The 27,241-nt window shown below is 35.7% G+C and overlaps 1 protein-coding gene across 1 annotated transcript in view; it reads left to right on the top strand.

The window, feature by feature from the left end:
* Nucleotides 1-15,277: 15,277 nt before the first annotated feature.
* Nucleotides 15,278-27,241, top strand: part of LOC129892578 (vacuolar protein sorting-associated protein 53 A) — a 39,809-nt gene continuing 27,845 nt past the window's right edge. The window contains exons 1-6 of the mRNA XM_055968368.1: nucleotides 15,278-15,516; nucleotides 17,652-17,746; nucleotides 20,295-20,351; nucleotides 20,511-20,661; nucleotides 23,791-23,861; nucleotides 24,670-24,794. Of these exons, the coding sequence (XP_055824343.1) occupies nucleotides 15,459-15,516; nucleotides 17,652-17,746; nucleotides 20,295-20,351; nucleotides 20,511-20,661; nucleotides 23,791-23,861; nucleotides 24,670-24,794 (557 nt within the window). The 5' untranslated portion in view covers nucleotides 15,278-15,458. The remainder of the gene's footprint in view (nucleotides 15,517-17,651; nucleotides 17,747-20,294; nucleotides 20,352-20,510; nucleotides 20,662-23,790; nucleotides 23,862-24,669; nucleotides 24,795-27,241) is intronic.

Genomic DNA, 27,241 nt, shown 5'->3' with positions numbered 1-27,241 from the left:
ATCCAACTAGCTACAACCGCAGCACCACAATCGCAACATACTACTCAACTTCAATTTAGTTTGTTCCTAACGTTAACCATCCTTATGGAATTTTTCCACTTCCAACCTTGTTTAAGAAATGTAATATACCACTTAAAAACATCATAAACTCCAATTTCAAAGGAAAAACCTTACCTTGCCCGAAACTTGCCAAACTCGCCAAAACTTGCCTCGGAAGTTTCTTTAACGCGACTAAAACTTTGGGGCTGCTTGCTAACATTTTGGTGCTACTCCAAACTATAAATTTAAATTAATAACATCTTCATAACATCCTGGTATATCCTAGATAATTAATTCATGGAACGAAATCAGAGGCTTACCTTTCTTTCCCCTTGGCCGAACCTACTCTCTCTCTAGTTCTAGATTTTTCTTCTCTTCTTTCTTTCTCTAGAAGTCTCTTGAACTAGAAAGATAAATGACTTTCTTGTAGATAAGAATGAGTTATAACATATATATATTCATAGGCTACTTTAGGGGGTGACACGTGTCAAGCCCTAAGTGGTGACACATGTCAAGCCCTCATTAGGCTAACACATCCCTTCCTCCTACCATAGGCTACCACGTGGAAGGTGAGGTCCACCCCCTTGCTTCAGCTGCTACCATGTGGCACTCTCCCTTGCTGCCATGTGGCACTCTCTCATGCTTCCATGTGTCATTTTTTTTCCTCTTCGTGGGTTCGTAATCTCGTCTTACTTTACGAACCTATGTAATCATTACTACGTAAGCTTGGTATGTACTCAAGTAGCTTAAGTATGTAAGATTTCTAAGTGGGTTCGTAATCTCGTCTTACTTTACGAACCTATGTAATCTTTCTCAATCAAATGCAAGCATGTAATCACCAGCATCCAAACAAGATACACGCAGCCATAAAGGAAATACCAAGTCCTAGCACACCAACAATCCAAGGGACTAACCTAGTATCCAATCGCTCCTCGAATACGGCCTCGGGCCCAATAATAGATAACATGTAAGATGGCATCACAAGCCTACCAAAAAATAAAAGTGAAATAATTGAGATATGGCTCAGAATCAGATAAGGGGAGAAATATCTCTAGGATCGATGCCTTACCCCAAAATATGTCAACTCAACTCCCAACGAGCACAACTATGCCAAACCTATGGCTACGACGAGCCCCAGAGGTCTCTGACACTAGCACTAAGTCACACCAGCCATCGCCAGAAGCTATGCCTATCTACAAAGGCACCGAAACACCAACTAAAGCATCTAAGGCACAAACCTAGCCTAAGGCCATCAGTACCGATCCTAAGAAGGATGATCTCACCCAACCATAATGCAAGCGAAACCAGAAATCCAAAATAAGGATCTCAAGAGACTACGCTAGTCTAAGGCTCAACCGAAATCAAGAAAATGGAATAGAATGGAGGTAGGCCCTAAAATTGGCAAATATCGACCTAAATAACATCCAATATATACTAAATGATATCTAATAGAACCCAGTCAAAGGGAGAGACCATAGCTTACCTCAAAGCCGAATATGCTCGCTTCGAATCCACCAAAATAATACTCTCGACCTTTGAATCACCTCCAATCATCACCAAGCTAACAAAATTGTAATCACATCATCAATACGGACGTTTTGACACCAATTGTATATTTTTCTAAAATGCGATTGTGGGACCCGCATTGGGAGTCTTGAATTCAACTTTGTAAAAAGGTATATTTGAGCTTAGAGAACTTGTGTTCCAACTTATAGCACAATTCAACACTCAAAAGTATAAAAATAGCCCATGCATAATTTCACCATTAAAGGATAATTCAAGAAGGAGGACAGTCCCTTGGGGACAGAATTTACCTCAAATAATGCTTCAACAGACGAAACTAATCATACCAAGATATTCTTTGCAGAAAAACCCACAAAATAGTCTCTTGAATCACATAAAACGGGCCTAAAATGATCAAGAAACAAGACCTTGAAATTCAACACACCTCCAACTCAAAAATGACAAAAGACAGCAACTAATTTTGTAAGTTTACCTCACACGAAGCCTCTCCTCAAGATTTTGAGTATATCAATGGATTCTTCCAAAAATTTCCTTACAGTTAGACCCTTGCATCGCCAAAATCAAGTTTATATAAACCAAAAAATAAATTCCCAATATTCTTAAAGATTTCACTTCAAACATACCCTGTGCAGCATCTAAAATCAAGATTTCACCTCAATTGAATGCCCTAAATCCAATTTTGTGCTCACAAAGCTTTCTCCTCAAAAAATCTCACAAGTTTGCCTTCTGAATCACCTAATTTAGAGCTCTAAAACTCAAGTTATGAAATTTTGAAGTTGGAGAAAATACACAAAAATGGGTTTTTAAGTTGCACCAGCAGTGCACTGCTGCACCCTCTGTTTGGCACAATCCAAAATCTCCGACGGAGTGCTCGAAATTCGTTCAGAACCCCGTGCATGCAAATGAGAAATGCTACCCCATCAAATTTGAATTCTGGACTAAATCGCACATACAAAATTCTCATATGAGGTCATTTTAACAAAAAGTGGGTCCCACACCCAAAAGTTATTTTAAGCTAAATTCCATAATGAGCCTCGCGACTAGACAGAAGCCTCGAGAAGCGAACAAAGTATTGTTCAAAACCAAACTCGATATTTGAAAATTAACCGCGCTGTCACAATTTTTATCTCAATGCATTTTCCAAGAATATTGATCGAAGTAACTATAGGCTAACTTTTAAAGTCAAAAGCGCCAAATGGTCTCCAACTCGTATCAATTGCCTCGGTAGTCATGAAGACAATGCTACTAGCCTAATTTTTCCATTCCAGAAGTGATGAAACCATCAAAATTCGAATTCGAGTTCTCCTTGATCCAAAACTTGAAAAGTCACAACTAAACCAACTTATGCCTTCAAAATACCGAAACGGGGTCGGAACCTCTAAAGATTTAACCAACACTTCTTCTAGATAAGAAACCATCCTATGAATCCAATGGAGTCATCGGAATTCCATTTCGAGCATTGAAACTCTAAAAGTTGACCAAAGTCAAACCTTGGCCTAAAATTCTTCAAATTCCAAACTCAAGACCTCAAATCTTCGTTCAACTCCAAAACTGATTCAGTAAACTCTCCTAGTCCACATTACGAAGTTGGTGGAATCAAAGGAATTCCATTCTAAGACCCGTAGCTCCGGTCGACCCTAAATACCACTTTTGAACACTTAAAGCTTATGAAAACTCAAAATTTCCAAAGACTCAACTTTTCATAGGATATTCTAAAACCAACAAATGAGGGAAGGGTAAAATGGTTATTTTACAAAAAATTCCACAAATGACCTTCAGGTTCATAATATCATCCACTACTAAAAGAACTTTTATCTGCGAAAGTAAAAGTACAGTCATAGCCTAAAGGCACGAAAGGACGAGGGTTCTGATACCTCACACTTCACTAGAACCTCGGATACCCTCTCGGGTTGAACAATACCATCACAGAACTCAGGCTGAGAGAGAATCCTCAAATTCACTTCCAACTCTAAAAAGCTCCCCTAAATCCCTTTTTGGGCTCCAACTTACGCTCGCTTAGCCCGAGCTTGACTAAAAACACAAGATTCCTCTAAGGAAGACCAAATTACACCGAAACCACCGAAAAAAGCAATATAGGATCATGGCCGATCCAACTCAACTCAAAATTCCAAATACTTACCTTAAGCTCCAAATCCATTTTTCTTCTAGCCACAAAGGGCATACTACAAGTCCTTACCTATCCTAAAATACTCTAACATCATCTGAAAATTTCCTACATAATCCCGCAACACCAATCCTTGAAGTACTTACTTACTCCATCTGAACATTGGAGGATGAAAACAACCAAAATAAGGAGACACCCTGGGCAAAGCCCCAAATCCCAATCTCAACTTGAAAAGTCAAGAACCCAAGCTGAAACTCACCTTATGGAACTGAACACTCTGCTCCAAAGGATAATTATACCGCGAACGATAAGAATGCACTGAGTTCAAGCCCAGTGACTCACTTCTACCATAGAAACTTCTAAAAAACTGGCATCGTGTGCCCATAAAATACTCTACCGCCTTCGGTCTGAGCCAACCAACCTAGTTCAAGGGAAATCAAGCCGGTAGGCAGCGCACAAACATGGACAACCAATCAGTAATGGTCCAAGGGCATCTACTCCCACTCACAAGCACCGCAATCTACCGAATATGATAAAATCAAGCTTTCCATCCTGAACAAATTCAAAATCCCACACTATACGAATTACTTTGACCTCATCTTGTATATGAGATTTCCAACCAACTTCCCCACCAAGTAGGTAAAAGAGAGTAAACCTCAACTCCGCAATCTAAGGACTGAAAATACCAATAAGGCATAAAATAGAATCAATAAGCAGAATTAACCGTAACTCCAAAAATGCTACACCTCCATCACATACTACCCTGATAACCAACCTTTTGACTATGAACCAATTGATGCAAAGTAATAAGGATAATCGTCTAATCCATGAAAACTAGAATGACCGGAGAGAAATACTAGTTAAGGAAACACTAGCTATGTACAAAGATAAGAAGTTCCATCCAACCACTAACCCACCGGGACAACCTCTAATCAAGGCAACCTTCTAATCCAACTCAAATCCACCAGTGCCACAACTCCCAAAACTAACAAAGTTGGTCTAGCCACCTATTTAATAAGGACCAGCACCATAGCGAAATCAACAGTAAGAGAGGCAAAAGGGAAGCTAACTAGACCAGTCGCAAACACAAAATAATACTGCTGGGCAAGGCACGAGGAGTTTTTCAACCACCAATACTCAAAATAGGAAATCAACCTAGTCAATTCACTACTAAAAGAAATCAACTACGAAGTTAAAAAATCACACACATAAGTCCAGATGAGGTAGCCACAATAGTCAAGAGGTAACTAACAAGTCAAATAGATACGTACGGGTATGAAAACCCTAAAACCACACCAAATGAATAATATAAAGCAAAACAAGGAAATCAAGTGAATATCACTGATACCTGGATCCTCAACCCTAGACTGACTCATGGAAACATACAATGGATTGTGACCGACCTTGTCCTGAACACTTGAAGCATCACCAGCAACCCTTTAAGCACTACCTCTACTTGGAGGCGGCAATAAACCATGATGTTGACTTAGCTAAGCAAACTGCACACGGGTCTCACACCGGGGACAATCTCTAGAACGGTGGCCGAGTTCTCCATAGATGCGATAAGGTCCAATAATTCTAGTCTGGAGAGTAGAAGAAACCATAAGCATATAAAGGATCAACCCTCGCCTAGGGCCATTCCTGGACCAGTGATCAAAACCTTCTGGAACCTGAGGTACTACCGTGGTGAGCTTCATAAGTCGAGAAGGAAGATGACCCTTGCCAAACTGGCACTCGCCCTGAAAAGGGATGTTATCACCACTGTGCTGATGGAGAGGCCTGTTTCCACTACCTTCATATGCCTCAAAGCATGCATACTCTACTGCCCTCACATGGCTGACAATCTAGGGAAAGGTAGACCCACCTACTATCAAATGCTCTGATACCAAATAGTGCGGCAAACACAACCCCAAACAAACCCTCAACTCATATCTCGATCCGTAAGGGATGATGTGGGGTTATTCCCAGCCCATTCAAGAAATTCTATGATATACTCTGATACTGATGATGAACCTTGTAGGGGAACCGCTAACCTATCTCTGGCTTGAGAACCATCTATCAAAACTCTGGTAGAACCTGTTGACACTCCGACATATCCACCGGAAAACTGTGTTATTCATCTAAGAAAGAATGGATTCCAAATGATCATTTTGGAGGCTATTCAAAGAAAGGACACGCGATAAGGAGTAAAGAATAGAATTTCCTAAAAATGTTGTACAGCCTTTCAAAGATAGGATACGGATGTCTCCACACCAATCTACAGGACTCTACAAGGCATTACCTTCATACCAACGATGTCAGACAACCTAAAGCTTTGATACCAACTTATAAAGGTCCAATTTCTCAGGTTGTGATGACACCTACGAGCACCCACCAGCAGGTAATCCTAACCTTAGCCCTTAGCTTGGAATCAGAGGCAACGGGCTATCAAGCAGAAGATGAATAAATAAAGTGAAAAGTAAGTAATAATGAGAATAAAGAGAACAACTGAAACAACACAAGAAACCACCCTAAGACCTGACATCACTTAGTATCGAGCATCTAAATCAAAATAGGAGTATAAGGCTTTTACAAATTGAATATGAGTACAGACAGTCTTTGAAAGCAAGTAAAGACTAGTCCTAATTTAGCATGGATGGAAATTGGAAACTCCGAACGCTAGGAGCTCACTAAATTTCCGAATCAAAAGTTGCTTTGCACCAGTACAAATCCACCGCGATAACCCGTACTATAATCTGTAGGGGGCAGAGGTGTAGTATGAGTACCAAATTAATGGTACTCAGTAGGCATAGGCCAACTGAGCTATATAGATAAAGCAAGTATAATGAACATATAATCAGGTAAAACTGCACAAGTAACTAATCAGGAATAATCAAAATAATAATAAGAAATAAGACAAGAAGACTGGAGACATAGATAAAAGGCGCAGAGTTAAAAAAATGCACCTGAAACACAATCCAATAGCCTATTAACAGGAAGAAGGCATCATAGGAGTCTACTAATGAAAATACAGTGCTAACAGGCAATGCTAACCCCCACAATCACCTAGGAACTATTCTGACTAAACCTAGCAGGGAGTACCAACTATAATCCAACTCAAATATCATATAGACCAACTACAAATACATCCAGAGATAAGAACAACTATAACCAGACAATAACATGTGAGATTAATGTTGAAACATATGAGTCATCTGTTGCAATATAACTTGGAACAGATGACAGTAATATTACAACATATGAGTCATTTATTGCAACATATCACTCATATTGGAACAGATGAGTCATATGTTGCAACATATTAGATAATACATTAATATATACAAGCACTTATAGTCAATCACCAAAAAGGAATAGTTCGCCTATTATTTTTATAATTTATAGACAAAAAGTTAACTACAAAATTACACATAACCATAATTCAATGATCATAACATTTTGATTTGGAGGTATGAAGTTGGATTTAGGTCTAGAAAATTTTTGTAGTCTTCAATGTCACTAATATAGCCATTTTGAGCCTTTGTAACTCCATAATTTCATAAAAGCGAAGCATATCTCATGAGAAGGAATTCAACAACAATCCCAGAAGATGATACTTATAGTCCATCACTTAGAAACTCAACAAATGCACCAACAAAAAGTACACAATCGCTACATCATGTATCATTTATTAAAAAAATTAATAGCATCACATTTGTAAATGGTAAAAGAAAAAAATATGATACATACAAATTATCACTTTCTTGTTGAACGATGCCATCAATGTAATTGACTTCGAATGAGAGAAATTTGTTTTCCCCTGTAACATTCATCGCTGACCAGTTTATTCGGTCTTTTTGCTCATAAAAGTCATTATATTAAAGGTACTTTGGCAACATTGTAGCCAACTTTTGAATCTCACTAGACAATCTTTTGTTTCTCATCGATGAGGATATCGAATCATACACATTTATGCACCTTTCCTTCAATACAACGAGTATCAAGACCCAATGAAACTCCCCATCATAGTTTATCGAAACATACACCTTATCTATCAGGTACTGTCACAACCCAAAATCCAAGGTCATGATGGAACATATCCCAATACACAATCTGATAAGTAAGCCTAAAAGTAAAATTTATACGATACTCCCAAAGGAAAATTCAAGCCACAATTTATATGAAAAAGAAACACAACAAAGAAATTATCTCAAAATCTGATGTCATAAGTGTAAAGAGTATCTAATACAAAGTCTAAATCTGAAATACATCATAAGTTTTCGAATAGAACTAAAGACTGAAAAATTAAAGATAGAACTAGTGGTGATCTAGATCTTGAGATCTTACCAATAATCTGAAGATATAAAGTATGCTAGAAGGATCAGCTGCCATGCGGAGCGCCCTGACTGCATCAAAAAAGACGCAGAAGTAGGAGTGAGTACAATCTACCGGTACCCAGTAGGTTTAGCCGACTAAGTATAATGAATTAATCAAATCTACGAAATAAACTAAAAAATGTTTCCACCTACATACAGAAAAGTCTCATTCTAGCATCAGTGCCACCAATTTATATAGAACGGTGTAAGTAAAGTAAACACATAAGAAAAACTCATTATCACAATTAACCAAATAAGTCAAAAAGTATAGATATCAATGTAATGCAATGCAGTGAAATATGATGATGTAATGATGTGATTTTAGTAAAATTAAGGCTGTCGCACAACCTGTCATATCACTTGTCGAGCTAAGGCTTCGAGACAAGGACCTATGGGGGACTCGCAGTCCATATACAAAATCACAATCTTAATATCTCATCAACTTGCCACCTAACTCGTAGTCAAGGATATAAAAATGTGCCACATTTTCTTTCTCATAAAAAGAACTTCCCAGTTCTCTATTTTCCAAGATCAATGATATGATAAATGAGAATGAATGTGTCATAACACATATGGCATGGAGGTAATATTCAACTCTATATATAATACAAGATTCGAAGTTCTTAAAACTTAATCTAAACATGATATTCACCCTCAATAGATAGTAATCGAAAGAAAATACATCAAAATAAATGTTCACCCTTTTTTGAAAATGTTTCAGTACTCAAGTATGATCACAACCCCCAACTCAACTCCTCAGGAGGGAATTATAGGTCAAATAGTCTCTTCATGCCTCTCTCACAGGCAAATCATGATTACATGCTATCAAAACAAATCAGATAGCAAATAAGGTCCCCACAAGGGCTACACAACACAAATAAACCCCCACACAGTCATCATAATATAAATAACAACCTCAAATCATGCTACAACTCCATCCCAAAGTCTATAACATACAAATGACTAATTACCCCATCCAGTCTCAAATAAGAATAACCAAACCTACCTCGAATGCCAAAAACTTTGTACGAACGTTCTACGAGCTCAAGCCATGAATACTGACTCCGAAATGATTATCCACTATCAAGAATAACAAGATTACATCAACAAAAATCTAATGATACCTATATTGATAGATTTTAGCATCGGGGGCAAAATCATCCAAAAATTGCTTAAGATTTGAAAAGGATAAATTTGGAATTTTATTTTAAAAATATGTTCTACTCATCAAGGGGAGTTTGTAGTTGAAAAATCCATAAAAATTGACCAAGAATCGAGTTAGAAATCATCAAATCTTTAATCTTGAAATTTGGAAGAAATTCCCCCTAAAACCCATTTGAAATCTTGATTTTTACAATGATTTAGGAAGATGAAATTGATAAGGATTGATTAACCAAACTTACCCCAATGTTTTTTTATGAAAAATCTCCTCAAATATCGCCTCTCTCAAGCTCCAAAGGTTTGAAAATAGTGGGAATGAAAAAAATGGTTTATTTCCCAATTTGGCTACTGTCTAGGACAAAAATGACCTTCACAATCATGGGCCACTACCCTCCGCGATCGCGAAGCATAGTGGATTAGCCCTTCGCGAACATGGGCATCCTTAATTCAATCGCGAAGCTCAATGGACAAAACCATCATGAACGCAGATGTTTGGTTGCAAATGCGAAGAGCAGAGGGCTGACTCTTCATAAATGCAGGACCCCAGCCCGCGAATGCAAAGAGTTAAAATGCCTGCACTAGAAACTAGTTTGGACAAGTTTTCAAACTTTTCGATCGGACCCTCGGGATTTGTTGGGGTCTGATAAAATAAAAAGGATATGCGACCACACTGAATTCGATGTTCCAGACACAATGAAATCGTCAGATTTTTGAAAAAAGGTCGTTATGATAAAATTACCCTCTCGGATCGCTTTTTGGCCTAAAATTCAACTTTTAGCCTATTTTTCCAAAACGAAAACTAAGGTCCCGGGGCTCTAAGTCAATACTCTACTAGACCAAACTTGACGTTCCGAATGCAACAGAACTAACAAAATTTTCACCCGATGCTCGAATCTCAATATATTTACCAAAGTCAACCCTATCAATGAAAGTTCCCACTCAAGGCCTCAGTTGCCAAAATGCCACTCGATTGCATCAAAATCGTGCCAACCATCCCCTTATCACAAAGTATGAAAACACTACAGGGAAGCAAAAAATGATCATTTTTCTCAAAAAAGTAATTTCTCAAGATTGGGACATTACAGGTACCAAGGCAGTCATTCAATGATTATACTTAACCCTTTGATAATGTTAACAATTCTCTCTTGATAATTAGCAACAACATTGTCCTTGTTAATGTGTGTTTTGAAAAAATAATTTGCGATGGTGTATTGATAATATGGATAATTTTGTTGCTTCGACTTCTTCCACAAATAGTAAAAAAATTACATCAAAATGTTGCATACATGCATCAACTACAACTTATGTATCAGTTATTTGTATGCATGTATCAGCGGGTGTTAATCAAAAGATAAGTTGACACAGTTATACCTCATCATTTCAATACTTGTTGGGTTGGGACATCAAGTAGAACTAATTCTTCATCTTCGGAAATCCAACGACAAAAATCTAGTCATTCAAATCCAAGACTCGAGCATTTAGTTGTATAGTGCTCATTCTTGTCTTTTCTATAATTGTATAAATATTAAATATAATTAATTACTGGACAACAATAACATTAATAATAGTTGACTAACCTACTTTTGTGGATGTTACTTGTAAAGCCCTCGCGTATCCATTCTGAGAATGATGTCATTAGTTGAGTTGGACCCTCCTCGAAATATTATAACCTTCAAATGGATATTTTTTTTGTACATTAGAAGTGACTTTCTTCTTGGTTTTTGAGATTGAGCCAAAATCTATCAAAGGTACAACATATAGTGGAGCAGTAAGAGTTGATATTGGTCTTTTTTTTATTTTCAAAAGTGATGTGGAAAATGATTTTTTGGTGGAATGTCATCCCTATTAGCTGTCAGTTCCTTAATAATATTTGTCAATTCATTAACACAGTTAATAAAATCATCATATTTATGCCGATATTCTTTGCATCGATAAAAAGAGCATTTGTTAGAAGAGGAAGTAGCAAAATATTAAGCATCTGTTATTTCCCCTGATATTTTGTCTGCAAGATTAAAATGTCACAACCCAAGCCTAGGGCCTAGACGTGACATGTTGAATGAGGAACCCGAAAGTACCTCAAACAAGCCTCTTAGCATTCTTTTAGTCTTTCATAGGTAATGACAATAAATAAACAAGCGAAAATCATAATAGTAAATCTTCAACTTACATATGTCCAACAATACCTCTAACTTTTAGATTTAATAGGGCTAAGACAAGTCCCTAGCTCATCCTCAATCATAATAGAAAGAAATGTCATAGTAAGTGTCTAAAGATCTCAACATATCATAAGCTAGAAAAATAAATGAGTATTGTTTCCGGAACATGGAAACTCACCAAAAGTAGCCTTCAAACGAAATCTCTACTAGCCACGTGGAAGAGAACGAGGAGGAGCACTAATTCCTATATGGTGATATCATGTACGCAAAATAATATGCATTAGTACTTTGAATGTACTAAGTATGTAGGCATGCAATACAATATAAAATATTTAAGACATTTATAAGCTAAAGTACATAAATGAGTGCATGCATGAGTAATCAAGTAGATATCATTTAAATGATACATATGTGGATATATACATACATGAATAATCATGTAAATAGCATTTGAAACGTTTGTTTATGGGGAGTTGACTATAACCGACATTAAGACCATGTGAGCTATTAAATGGAATCTAACATAACCCCCTACGTTGGTCGGAGAGACTACTTGCCGGGTAGAACTCCGTCAACTTCATTCATTTCTTTAACTTTAACTTTAAGGGCTTTCATGGATCCATTAGCCTAAGCCTACAAGGGCCTAAGCCTACAAGGGCTCCTATGTTTGCACATAATTAATGAGACAAGGGGTTGCTACTAGGATTCCCTTACTGAATTCCACCTCAATGACCCATTCAGTGCTAAGTCAATCCCATGGAATAGTTTAATACTTTAAAATAGCTATAGCATATAGCTTGAGAATGACTTCGGTGGAATAACTCATTAAAACATTTGGTGATTCAAATATGCAAGAATTTTCCTTATTATTGCATAAAGAATCAATCATTCATAGTATTTCATCATTCTTTTATTTCATAAGGCTCCCTTTTGATCATAGACATTGTTTTCATAGACATTCATTTGGAATCAAAGCTTTCAAGTCAAACTTCACTGAGAACATAGTAAAACTAGGTGGGTTCAAATCACTTCAACTTTCAAACATGTATGTAAATTAAATTATGTATAAATACTTTAAAATTCATCAAAAAAAATTAATCATGCTTTAAACAACCACTATGAATTTCAAGAACCTTTAAAGAGATAAATAGAGAAAATACTTACAAACCATCAATTCATACATATAAAATCATTTTGCATCAAAATAGACCAATAATCATTAGTTTAACCATGATTCATGCTATTAAGTATAAATAAAAATTACCCATAAGAAAATCTTACTTGAAATTAAGAGATTTAGTTGAAAGAGTTTCGGACTACATGGGTGGAAAAAAATCATGGCTAAACACCCACATACCTTAGAGTAAAGCTTGAAAAGAATTGGGTAAATAAATATAATTTATCATATAACCAAAATACTTTAGCCTTGAGAGTGGAATAAAAACTCTCATTGAAGCCTTACATACCTAGAATGCGAAGCTTTACTCAGAATCAAAGGACTTAATGAACACTTTTGAATCCTAACCTTTTCTCTTTGTCGAAGCATTTTGTGTACTACCCGGAGTGTATGAATCACCAGAATAGTATTTCTACACTATTAAAAACTAAAACTATATTTTGAGAATGAGTAAAGAAGTGTATAGAGAAAAGAGTTGCTTGAGAAAACTTGGTGAACAAAATGATGAAGTAAGGTGAGTATTTATAGGTGTGAAGGAGGGACCTAACAATAATTAAAATAATTATAAAAAAAATCTAAAAATTTAATGGAAGATTGTGATGTTACGGGTGATGTCAAATGGAGGACTATTGATGTCATGGGTGATGTAAAATGGATCTAGATCTTTCCATGGTTGGTGAGATGAACCTTCTTTTAACAGAATACCCTTTTTCGGAGCTGCGTTTGAATAAGATAACTTCCTCATTAGGATTTTGTTTCTTTATATGAATTGTTTTTCTAGAAGTCTACTTTTATGTCGTTTAAGAATCAACCGATTTGGAGTATATTACAGTGAGATATGATTTTTCTTCTATAAATACTCCATTTTGTTACAGCACCATGTTTTGAAAAAATTAATTTATTTGACTTATTTAACCTCTAAAACTTAAAATATGGTCTTCACAAAGTTGTAGGTAATGATATTGGGGTTATTCAGAAATTTGAATCACCTAATTTGGACCATCCTATGAAAAGTTATGCCCAAAATATAGAAGTTGTATTATTTTCATCGAGAATTGGAACACCATATACAACGCTTTTAGGGGATGTTACATAAAAAAGGTTACACCTGATTAAAAAAATAAGGATTATCAATTTATTTATCAAATGCAAAAAGTTCAAAAAAAATCAAAAATGAGTCATATGTTGCAACATATGATCTATCTGCTGCCACAGATAAATCTTCTGTTTCAATAGATGATCCTACTGTTGCAACATATGGGTCACCAGTTGTAACAGATTACCCTTCTATTGGTGTAACACATGGGTTACCTATTGCAATATATAATCATTGTGTGGGAATTTCTACTAATATATGACCTTTCTTTCGACAGATGAGTTATATGTTGAAAATAAACCAATACAACACGACTATATTTCTATCAACATAGAAGTCATATATTGCAACATATGACATTACTATTTTCAACAAATATGTGTACTATGAATTTCCAACAAAAAAATTATTTTATTTTTCACACTACACTATTTGAACCAACAATACTAACAAAAAGAAAGAACAAAAATAAATAAATGAGTTTTCACTGAACAACAACAACACATATTCACATATTGTTAAAATTTCTCAACAATTAGCGTTTCTACTGCTACTTGAAATCGATTCTTTTTCATGACTCTCTTTCTCATTCTCTTTCCACCCTAGTTAGAAATAGACTAGAGCATTCTTTGGACACAGGCCGTAGAGAGGTATTCAACAAGCACTACTCAATTGCGTTTTTTTGGGTTTCTCGATTTTCTTTCATAAACAAGAAAAAAAAACCCGTTAATCCTATTATTCATTTTTTTCTCAATTATAGAGCGAGTTCTTGTTCATTTACCCCCCCAAAAAAATTCAAAATCCATTTTCAACAATGTTCTTGTTCACAAATCCAAAATTTTTCCAGGCCGGTGACGACGATAATCGATGATGTTGAGTGTTTGGACAAAATGACGGCCGGTGACGATGAGGTGAATCAATTGATTGCAAAGGAGCCGTTGTTGGTGGTTGTTTTTCCAAATTTGAGGCGACCGTTTTTTCAAGTTTGAAAGTTGAGAGTTTGAATGATTTTTACATTTTAAATGAGAATGTTTTTATTAAATGGGTAATTGAAGAAAGGGGTGCATTTGTATTTTGAAAAGCTTAAGAAATTAAGGTAATATTAATTTGATCTCAAATTAATTTAATTAAGTTTTTAAGTGACTTTTACCGTTTTGTCAATCACAGAGTCAGTAAAAGTAAAAACAAGACGAGCCCGTTTGGATTGGCTTTAAGTTGGTCAAAACCAACTTAAAGCCCCTTTTTAGCTTTTGAACGTGTTTGCCTAATGCTGACTTTAAACCATAAAGTTCTTAAAGTCAGTCAAAAATGAAAAGTTAGGATTCCTAACTTTTTTTTCCAAAGTGCTTAAAGTCATTTTCTTTGACCATGGAAATTACTTTTATATCACTTATATTTTAACTAAATTCTCAAACTACCTTTTTTTATTTTTTAACCCTAAAATTCACATCATAAGCACTTTTATCCAAACACTCAACTGCTTATTTATAAAAATAACTTTCAGCACTTCAAAATTCTAAAGACAATTCATAAGTTACTTTTTTAAGCCAATCCAAACGGGCTCATTCTGTAGTTCAATTTTCACCACTTTAAGCCTGGTAAATTTTTATTATGTTAAAAGTATATATTTTGAGAAAAATAATGATCAGAGTGATTTTAGCAGGCAGATGACCATTCAGATTTACTCAATTTGGGAATTGTCAACGCCAATCTGATTCCAGAGTTGAACATATTTAAATTTTCCGGTTGAAGACTTTGGTTGTGTGTTTGGATCTTGCTCTAGAATATGACATAGTCCCACTAAAATCATTCTTGTTGAATTATCATGGCGGCATCTGATAAGCAGAATACGTTGGATTACATCAACCAGATGTTTCCCACAGGTCTTTTACTTGTTTACATTTCTCAACACATACGCTTCTCTCTATCAAACATGATAGATATATTCAATTACTCTTTGTCAACAAGTTTGCAGAAGAAATCGGTTTCCCCTTTTCCTTTTCTTCCCATCTGAATCTGATGTTGTTAATTTCGACTTATCCGGAATAATTTTGGTTGACACTTCCTCTTGAATTGCTAATTGTTAATCTGAGAAAATTATGTTCACACTGATATCTATCAAGTCTCACTTTAGATGGTCCTTACTATCAAATGTTGGCATATCTATTAGTTTGAAAAAAAGGGTTTGATTTGTAGCTGAGACATATAACCTTGGCTGGCACTATTGATTCATTGAGCATGAACTACTTTTTTTTTTTGCACTGAGTTGGTTTGACATTAAAAAGTATATATTTACACCAACAATCTATGTTCTACATAATACAGGTTATTCTTTTACACCAAATATTACTTTGAAAGAGACTGGAGTGCTTCACTTTGGATTTTCTAAAACCCTTAAAAGTTCTGGTACTCTTTCTCTTCGGATCAACCAAAAAATCCAAAGAGGATGATGAAATTTAATAATATTGAGTTAGTAGGTTGATGGGAATAGAAAACTTATCTGCCTAGAAAGATTAGAGTAGAGAAATTGCAAATGCTTTTCAGGTTTTATGTAAAAAGGATCAAAGAGATTCTCCCTCAGTTAGATCAATGGATACTAGAGCTTCTAAGGAACATAGGTTAGTTCAGTTTTCTTTATTTTATCAAATTTCTATTAAAGATGTTTCGATGATACTATGGTAAGGATCTTCATCCTCAAAACAAAGATACTGTGGTAAGGATCTTTGTTTTATTCACCAGACATTATTGGGAGAAAACCAAGAGTTCTCTGGCCTTTCCTGATTCACATTTGTCTTTGATCCATTTCAACACTTATTGTTCTTTCCTGTTGAAATCATTTCTCTCTGCTCTTCTTTCTTTTACTTTGGGATTACTGCAGTGAATCCATAGATAAAAATGTGTGATTTGTGTAAACAGAGGTATAATAAATAGAGTTTAGGGACAAGCATTGGGATTCATAAAGTCCATCATGTATTTGTATCAATGGATCTCGTGGGCTTAAACATGTCTAGAAAAATCGTTTTCTCAAGATTTGGTTGAAGTCTCATTCCTTGTCTTGAAATTTTTAGTTTGACTTGGAAATATCAAGGCATTAGATTGGAACTGAATGTTCTGTACAGGGTTACGTCAGGTCAGTATCAGCCCTGATCATTTATAGATGGATTCCGAACTTTTTCTCTGAAGTTGGTAGTTGTTCTCTTGTATAATCTATGTCATGAAATATCCAAATGGTAAAGTTAAATGGATAACAGATTTTCCTCTTTGAGGTGGAAGTTCTTTGAGGATATTCACTAAAAGGGTAACAGGTGAATTTGGAATAGAGGGTGTTGGAAGTATATGATTAGGTCTCTTTTGTTTTGAGAATCACGTTTTGATGTAGGCTTTCTTTTTTGGTATATGGCTTGTATATGGTTTTTCCCCCAATTGTTAATAAAATTATTTACCTTATCAGGAAAAAAAAGAAGAGGGAGTTGGAAGTTGAAGTCATCAGTGTCTTTGCTATTTTGCAGATGAATCATTAGTACAAGTCCTTCTGGGCTTCTAACAATCTAGCATAATAGCAATGTGATGCTATTGTTGCTAATATAATTCAATTCTGGAAATGTATGATAACTTTATATGGTTGTTTCTAGAAGGAACTAACATTTGTTTATAATAGTTGAGAAGAAGGTGAGTTTTGGTCACTGACCACTGTAATCCTGCTGTAATGGCAATCAAAATTGGGTCTTAGTAGCCAGTGAAGTAGAAATATAACTGCATTAAGGTTTATGCTCGCTTAATAACAAAGAAAAAGTCCGAAATGTAAGAATTAAGATTTTACTGGTGATTTATTGAGTAAGGCTTATAACCTTCAAAATTTTAGAGCACCAATAGTAGTTATTACTACAATTATTCAATAGCATATGTCTCGAATATAATTAAGCCCTGGGGTCATTGTCATGCTTTAGCTTAAGCATGCTGATCTTAGTCAATTTTGTCTCCTTTTTGAATAACTAACTGACACATAATTGTTGTGCAGAAGCATCTCTATCTGGCGTTGAGCCCCTTATGCAGAAGATACATAGTGAAATTCGTCGTGTTGATGCCGAAATATTGACTGCTGTCCGGCAACAGGTGAATTATTTTGCATCTCCTTTCTCATTCTCTACCCTTTGCCTAGCTTTCTTCAAGTACAGATATTTACATATGATGATGTCGTGTTTAATGACTGCTGGTTACAACCCTTAGATTGTAATGCTGATGCTTCAAGGAGAAAGCTCAGTTATAAAAAGACAATATAATTTCCATTGTTCTTGTACTTCTTACTCAATTATTCTAAAATTTAGAAGAATAACTCTCTAATATTACACCCTGTAAAAGTATAAGATAAAAATGTCTTTATCATATTGGAGTAAGTGATGTGAATCATCTATCCCTTAATTCCAGTCGGTGCCGGTAACTTCTATATCTTTTCCACTCTATTCGTAGTTCAAACCATATTGGGATAAATGATAATGGAGAAAAGGTGATAAGTTATGCTGAACGTCCATCATATGTTCTTTCTCCAAAAAAAATAATCCATAATGTGGTCCCATTTCTGTTTCTGATCATGTCTGGAATTACCAAATGGAAAATTGATGTTCATTGATTAGTATTTCAATAAATGACCAAAGCTAGATAAGAGTTTGCCACTACTGTCAGATAGATTATATAAACTTTTATGGTTGCCCACTGTTGCTAATAAGGCTTAGCCCAAAGTAACAATTCTAAGAGTCTTAAGACAGGAAAGACCTTTAAGATCATGTATTCAGTTCTGCAAATTCACCTTTTAATTTTTTAACAAGTATAAGATTATAAGAAAGATGGCCCCTGATATTTTTGGAGAACCTGTTGTTTTGAGTCTACCTTTTGTATACCACTTGCTTCAATAAAATTATTACTTTACCAAAAGGAAATTTCTTGGACAATCTGTATCACGATGTAAGTTTGCCTGTAAATTATGTACCTCTAAGATTGCATTAGAAGTACTTTAGTTTGAGTTTATTTTGTTAGGAATTCTTCAACACCAACTCCTCAGTCCAAAACAAGTTAGGGTCGGTTATATGAATCCTCCATTTAAACTTATCTCATGCCATAGTCATACCAAATAAAAGAAATTAAAAAAAGAGGTAAATATATATTAATAATACTCCCCATCTCAAATTTATGTGACACTCTTTCCTTTTTAGTCAATCATAAAAAGAATGTCACCTTTCTATATTTAGTAACAACTTAACTTTAAAATGCTCATTTTACCTTTAATGTAATGAATTATAGACACACAAATATCTATGGTTTATTTTAGACCAATAAGTTTCAAAAGTCTTCCTTTGTTTCTTAAACTTCGTGCTCAGTCAAACACCATCACATAAATTGGGATGGAGGGAGTAGTAAAAAAATAATATTAGGAGTTCTCTATGTTTTAACTGGCATATAAATCTAAAATACTCCCAGAAAGCATTAGACCTAATTAGAAGTAATAACATGATTAAAACATATTCCTAACTAGCTTATACCAAATACATTCAGTCCCAAGGGTTTGTTCAATTAACAAAGGTTGACGGACTTGTATCTTAGGTCACAAGTTCAAGCGTTGTGTGAAGCATACTAAGTTCAATATATAATTAGAGAGGTAGAGGGGAAGATCCATCACCCAAGTTTCGAGGACTGCGGCTGGCCAAAGTGTTGGCTCTTGATGAATTTCTCATTCTTGAAAAAATTGATATCATTTATATAGATCTTTTTCTTCCATTGTGCCCTAGTTTTAGTTGTCTTCATGGATGAAATTATAGGTCTTTTGAGACAACTTCGTTCCATGTATTTTTAAATCTTCCTCGTCTCCTTTTAAGTTTTAGCACCTTCACTCATAATGGTTTCACATCTAAGTATCGGTGCATCTGGAGGTGGACGCAAGATATGATTAAACCATCTCAAATAATCTTCTGTCAGTTTATTCTCAATGCGTGCTACTTCAACTTCTGACAAATGTGGTCATTTTTAATTTTATCTAATCTTGCATTGCTGCACATCCATCTTAGCATCCACATCTCGGGGACACTTATCTAGCGGGTATGTTGCACTTTAGTGGCCTAACATTCACTCCCATATAACAGTGTCGGTCTTGTAACTGTAGAACATACCTTTCACTTTGGTATGTATCGTTCTATCACATGACACCCCATTAACACTTCTCCATTTCAACCTTCCAGTTTTAATTATATGAGCAACATCTTGATCGATCATTTGGTTCTTCTAGAACAACGTGCCTAAATATCTGAATTGTTTGCATATGCTAGGAATTTACCATATTGAAGAATTTGTTAGGAATTCTTCAATAAGGTAAATTTAATAGACTTATGCACCATATTTTATTATGGTTTTCCTTTCTCTCTACTCTTTTGTCTTTTATTTGGTGTATTTTGAAGGTAAGAAATACATCAATTTTGACTTTTCCTCTTAAGAGAAAAACAAGAAGAGAGAGAGGAGATATGAGAAACCTAGAATGTTTAATTCATTAAGATACCTTATTTAAGTAATTGCTATTGTTATTTCTCTTGATCAATGAAACTTCATCATGTTTGTTTTTATTTTTATAATCATGGTAAGAACTATGTTCTTGGCCTTTCACTTTTTCATATTTCAGAGTAACTCTGGAACCAAAGCCAGAGAAGATCTTGCTGCAGCTACTAGTGCTGTGCAGGTATGTTCATTAGGCTTGCTCTCTTTTCTATTCTATGGCCGAAGCTTTAACTGTTTGAAGATAAAATCTAGAAGTTCTAGATACAGAAAAATCATCTGATATTGCTATCTATGTGGGATATTTGGTGGCTTCTTATTCTATTTGACTTTTTTAATCCAGGAACTCATGAATAAGATTCGAGAAATTAAGACCAAAGCAGAGCAAAGTGAAACAATGGTTCAAGAAATATGTCGTGATATTAAGAAATTAGATTTTGCAAAGAAGCACATAACAACAACAATTACTGCCCTTCACCGCCTAACCATGCTTGGTTAGTCTCATTTTTCACTGTCAAAGTTCTTTTGATATTTTCTGTTTTGTGCTTGGAAGAAGATTTTGGGCCGAATCACTTCCTTCTCCATGCTTAAAAAGTACATTGTTGATGAAACCGGTAAATCTTTTATAATTTCAGCACTTTGCTGTCCTTGGAAAGTGGTATCTGAACATTCTTATATATAGAACAGGAGTCTTCCATCTGCGCAAGCTTTTTTGTTAGATGCTAGGCTGTATGTGGAATAAAGAAAATTTCAAATTTGAGCATGTGGTTGACACCTTCTAAGAAAGGTGGACGCTGTGGAATAATGAATTGGTGATGAGGAAAATTATGTTTAGAGACTTAAGGCTTCATTTAATCCAAGATTATTTAAAATCTAATCTTGTCCATATTTTTGCAGGAATTAGGAGAGACCTATTGGGTGTTATCCAAGTGTTTTCCCTCCTGTAGTCTCTATATCTTTTTAAGAGCTTATTTGTGAGATGGTTATATCACAACTTATTCATGTAGAGAGAATGTAAAATTGCCTCATTTGTGTTGTGTTGCACCAAAAAAAACCCTTATAAAGAAATAAATGGAACTCTAACAAAAGAAAAGAGAGGAGAGGAGAGGAGATAAGTGATAGTTCTTTGTTATGTTTTTGGAGTTATAATGAAAAGAAAAGAAAGGAATTTGAGTAATTCAACTTTAGCACCCTTAATGAAGTATTTTACCTTGTTATGGAAAATACTCATGTATTAAGATTAAAATTTTCTGTGAAATTAGAAAAAATTCATCAAAGCGGGTCTAGCCACTTATAGATGGTGTTGGAAGCATTGTTGCATCTCCCTCATTGGGTGCGTAAAGATATAATGGTCTCGAGTTATTTCACCCATTGTTTTAAGCTTTTGGATTGAGCACCTAGATTCTTTCATAAGGGTATCAGAGTTTGTGGTAACTTCTTTTACCAACTGTCTTCTCTCTACATATTCCATTGCGATGGGCATCTCTCTCTCAATTGAGTCCATTGAACTGTTGTGGGATTTACTCCTTAGCCCATTAGCCTACTCTCTATCTATTTGCTCCATGCTCACTCCTTAGCTTGTTTGTGCTACCTTATATCTCTACTCCAATCCCCTTGTTCAACCTGTCAATCCATTCCTACTTCCTCAACTAAAATAAATATAAAATAAAAATAAAAAAGAACCAAGAAAAAGAGAAGAAAAGGAAGAAAAGAATAGAAAAGTCTCTAATCGATGTTCACTAGAATCAGGTTACACATTTAGGAGTGCTAGAGATATATCACCTGTTCTTTATCAGTCGTGTATGGGTGGGTATCCATTGGGTTTGTAGTGATCCGGAGTGATTCCACCCGTTGCCTTAATGTTTTGGATTGGATTCTCAGATTCTTTTGCAAATAGAAATGCTAGAAATGCTTTTTGTTCATGACCCTTCTCCCCTCCTTTCTCTCCCTCTCCTATATCCAGAAGATCTATTTGCTCCTTCAAAGTCAAGTCTCCCTCTGATATCTAATTTCACACTTATTGGTTAATAAAGTTTCCTTTAATACATTCAGTTTCTATCATATTGGTCTATCCCATATTTTGAAAGAATCTAGAAGTAGAACTACTAAATTTAGAAATAGATTCTTGAGTCTATCTTATGTTCTTGATCTTTGTCAAATAAAATTACACTAGTTAATCACGGTATTGCTTGCCCGTATTTGTTCCTCGTCTAGTGTTTTTCACATTGACTTTGCATTCATTTATTTAGATCTTTTGTTGTTCGAGTGTTAGTTTAATATATACTACATTGTAGTAGTTTATAGATTATAGTGGCTTTGAATGATGGTAGAGTAAGGTCATGTTCTCGGGTGGGGTTGGGGCGAGGGTCAAGGGTGGCAAGGGAGCCGCTAGGCTCAGAGTTGGGTCTTGGAACATAGGTACTTTGATGGGAAGTCTATAGAGTTAGTGAAGATTTTGAAGAAGGGAAGATCAATATAACTTGTATCTAGGAGACCAAATGGGTGGGAACTAACTAGAGATATAGACGGGTTTAAATTGTGGTAATCAGGAGGCTCGAGAAATAAGAATGGAGTAGGCATTTTAATAAATCGAGAACTCAAGGAGCTAGTGGTAGAGGTTAGGTGGGTGAATGGCAGAATGATGACGATTAAGCTAGTCATTGGAGGACTTACCATGAACATTATTAGTGCTATGCAACTCAAGTGGGCTGGATGACGAGGTTAAAAACTATTTCGGGAGAATTTGGACGACGTAGTGATCAGTACCCCTCACTCCGAGAAGCTGTTCATTGGAGGAGATTTCAATGGTCACAGTGTGACAACTTCAAACCCTCTTTGTATTGTTTTACTTGAGCCGTAGGCCTTTCGAAGCAACTTTTTCTGCCTTCACAAGGTATAGATAAGGTTTGCGTACACTCCACTCTCCCCAGACCACACTTGTGGGATTATGCTGTGTATGTTGTTGTTGCTATTTTTATACTTTCTGATCTATCTGATCTCGAAAGAGCCTTATCCATTTATCCATATGACATAACGATTTGATTCCATTTGAAGCACTACTTGATGCGGCTCATCTATCACTTTTGATGCATTTGCATCGCCTTGTATGATTTCAAAAGCTATTTACTTTTGCCAAATTGTTGGTTGAAAAATAAAAGTTCATGGAGGTAAGGTTTGTAGGTGTAAATACATAACTTAAATGAATGGAAGTTTGAAGACTATTTTCCGATGGTTCATAATGCACAAGGATCTATCTATGTTCCATGACAGCATGTTCCCAGCATCATATACTTTACTTTTTAATTTGGATGAATCGACATCAGATACTTCACTAGCTATGGGAGGACATAGAAGTTCAACTGTATGTGTTATTGAAGGACGCGGGTGTTGTACCCAACATGGATACTAGAACAAATATCCTCTCAAAAGTGATTATGAGTAATGACAAAAGGAAAAATATACTTTTATTAATAATTGAAGTTATGTGATATGAGTTATCAACAAAAGAGCATCTATGCATGCTTAGTTTAGCATTTCTCCTTACAAAAGATACATTATCTGAATGTGTTTTTCCTTATAAAAGAAACACGTCATCTCAATGCGATTCTTTTGTCCTATAACAGTCTCTGCAGTAGAGCAACTTCAAGTAATGGCTTCCAAACGTCACTATAAAGAGGCAGCTGCACAGCTTGAGGTATTTGGCTGTTGCTCTTCCACAGCATAAACTTTTCATTATTTAACCTTCACCATCACATGACAACTTGCTACTACAATTGTTTCTTGTACAAGAATGCATGTTGTGCACTAGGTTTAGTTATCACTGAAACTTCTGTTGTTGCACGATGCTTGCTGAACCAGAGTTACTGGATTCTATAGGAGAAGTTCTGAGTTGTCCCATTGTTCTCAAAATACTGGTGTATAAACGGAGGTTTTTGTGTCATTTATTATTTTTTGGCTCACGGATTTACTATTTACGTGGTCAATGTCATATATTAATGTATGATTATAGGCTTCACTTAACCTAAGACTTCATCTGGATGCTGGTGATTTAACAGTATACGTTACTACTCTCGGACTTTATTTTTGCTCCGTAATAAGTCATAATTCTATTACTCTGTAATAGTCACTAGAAATATTATGATATGGTAATATATATTTCTAAAATATGTTTTTCTTGAGAAGAATTACTTCTATACTTGATTTATTTCAATTGAAACTGCACTTGTTCTTGTGAGCCTCCTCTTTCTCTTCCCTCTTTTCTTGAGGTGAATTTAAGTTGTCTGTGTGCAGTAGGTTTCTTGAATACTGATTTATTAATTTTTTTTATAGATATGAATAGCTCGTTGTAATTTGTATTAGCTGAAACAACTGTATGAAGTTATATACATATCACTAAAGGCCTTCTGCAACAAACGAACACACTTTCTTCCATTATATTCTAATGCTGTCGCTCTCACAAATAGGATGGATATGCTTCTAATTCTTGTCTTGTGATATTTCAGGCTGTAAACCAGCTCTGTAGTCATTTTGAAGCCTATAGGGATATTCCTAAGATTACAGAACTTAGAGAAAAGTTTAAGAGCATCAAACAAGTCCTCAAATCACATGTGTTCTCTGACTTCTCCAGGTGTGTATTAGAAACTCTAGTAATATTACTGTTGAAATGATTGACAAATACTTCTTTGAAAAGAAAATATTGTACTCTATTGATTTGCTTCAATTAACTTGTCTTCTTATTCAGGCCCTTCCCCGGACCCCGCGCATAGCGGGAGCTTTAGTGCACCGGGCTGCCCTTTTTTTTTTTTTAACTTGTCTTCTTATCCGCCATGGTAGCTCATATGTACCTTTGTCAATTCAAGAATCAACATTCTGTTCGTGTCTTCTCTTAAAAGTTGTTGTGATAGGTTCTTCTGAATAAGAGCTCTCAGATATGAGAAAAGACAAGATATTTTCTTTAGATTTCAAACACACTGAATTTGTTTCTAGGTTTTCTATTTAACCCTCATTATGATTATGATTTGTTTGCTAAAGGTAGCTCTTTGCTATGCATGAGTGATCTACTTCTTGTGCCATAGGAATTATAAATAAATGGAGGATCTGAGTTGCCCTCTTGGCATGTGTCTTGCTGGCTTAACTATCCCCATCTCTATCACCAGAAAGTTACCGTAGTTACCTAAAAATCAATGTCCATTCTAGTATAACTTTATTTAGCATATCTGTGGTTATCTAGTATGCATAGAACTCATGGAATTTTCTATTGACAAGTTCAGGTAGTTCGACACTAATACGACGATGCGAACGCTATTATTTCTTCAATCTGTCTTTTTGAGTTAAATCAAGTCTAGTTTTCTTTTATCCAAATTAAAGTAATCAGAACTCGTAAAACATTCTCAAATTCTTAATTTTGTTCTTCTTGTTTTCAAGTATTCTAGCTGACATTCCAGTCTTGCCAGGTTTGTGAAACACCTTGTATAAGAAATAGTGACCAAAGTTTCTGGGATTCGTTCATCCAGATTAAAGTAATCAGAGCTTATTAAGATTTCCGACTTCTTAATTTTGCGCTTCTTACTTTAGTAGGGTGGCACAATCACACAAGTTCCTGCCTTGCCAAATTTGTGAAACACCTTGTCTAAGAAGTGGTGCTGTTTAAATATTGGCAAGGGGATATTTTTTTTTTGGAAAGTAAAACTTTTTATTTACCAAGTAGCAGTACAAATCAGAAAAAAACAGCAGGCATGGACACAAAGCTCCATCCTTGCTAAACTTAATCACCAACTCAGCCACCTACTCTATGCATACGTATTTAGACTCTGCAGTTTTGTAGCTATTCTAGGATAGTTTCTTCCTCTCCCATGTGTTTCTTGAATGATATGCCTAATCAATGCACTAGTAGATTGCTGCTTCTGCTTAAAAGTCCTGTTGTTACTCTCCATCCCTATGTGGTACACTGTGTTTGCCAATGTCAGTTTGTATAAGAGTGATGTACTACTCTTGCCCTTCATAGTTTTAGTAGCCCATTGTACCTCGTCTGACCAACTCATTGAGTTTCGATTTACTCCTTGCCATTTCAGTATTTGATTCCACACCTCTGCAGCATACACACATTGAAAGAATTAAGTGATCCATATCTTCATCCATCTGGGGACATAGACTGCACAAGGGAGGGTTTGTGACACCCCATTTAGCTAATTTGCCTTTAGTCGCAAGTCTGCCATTCACTGCTAGGTATAGAGTGAATATCCATTTTGGAGCTCCCATGTTTGCCCATACCAATGATCTCCACTGCACCCTCTTTTTTGTACCCCTCACCTGCAAGTATATTTCCCAATGGAGTACTTGTCCATGCTATGTATCCCTGCGTCATTATATCCAGCCTCTTGGAGATGTTGAGAAGCCTTTAGAATTCTTTGGACTATCCAAGAAGCTTGTTTCACTTGTATGTTCCGTTCTCCCATAGTAATTATGGATCCATGCTACCCATAACTTGTCTTTTTTCTTGCAAAGGTTCCACAGCGGCTTCCCAATAGCAGCTTTGTTCCATGTATGTATGTCAAGGAAATTCATGCCACCACTTGCTGTAGGCCAGCATAACTTATCCCATGCTATTAGAGCCTTCTTTGAGGTTTCCAGGTTACCTGTCCACAAGAATCTCCTGCACATTGCTTCAACTGTCTGAACAATCTTCTTGGGTAGTGCAAATATTTGGGACCAAAACATTTGGATTGCATATAGTTCACTCTTAATTAGTTGAGGTCTCCCTGCATATGAGAGAAACTTAGTAGTCCAACTAGTGATCCTTCCTAGCATTTTTTCCAGGAGGGGTTTACATTGCACTATAGACACCCTCTTGGTACTTAGAGGCACTCCCAAGTATCTAAATGGGAGTTCACCCTTCACAAATTGGAGTTCCTCCAAGATCTCCTCCTGTATCTGGTGGTTGACTCCTCCAAAGTAGACATTGCTCCTGTGGATTAGTAACCAGTCCTGATGCCTGAGAGAATACCTGGAAACACTGATACAAACTCTTCACTTAATATCTCCTCTACAAAACATCAATAAGTCATCAGCAAAGCT

This window comes from Solanum dulcamara, chromosome 1 (assembly GCF_947179165.1).
Source record: "Solanum dulcamara chromosome 1, daSolDulc1.2, whole genome shotgun sequence".
Classification (NCBI taxonomy): domain Eukaryota; kingdom Viridiplantae; phylum Streptophyta; class Magnoliopsida; order Solanales; family Solanaceae; genus Solanum; species Solanum dulcamara.
This window is presented reverse-complemented; position numbering and strand designations above follow the sequence as displayed.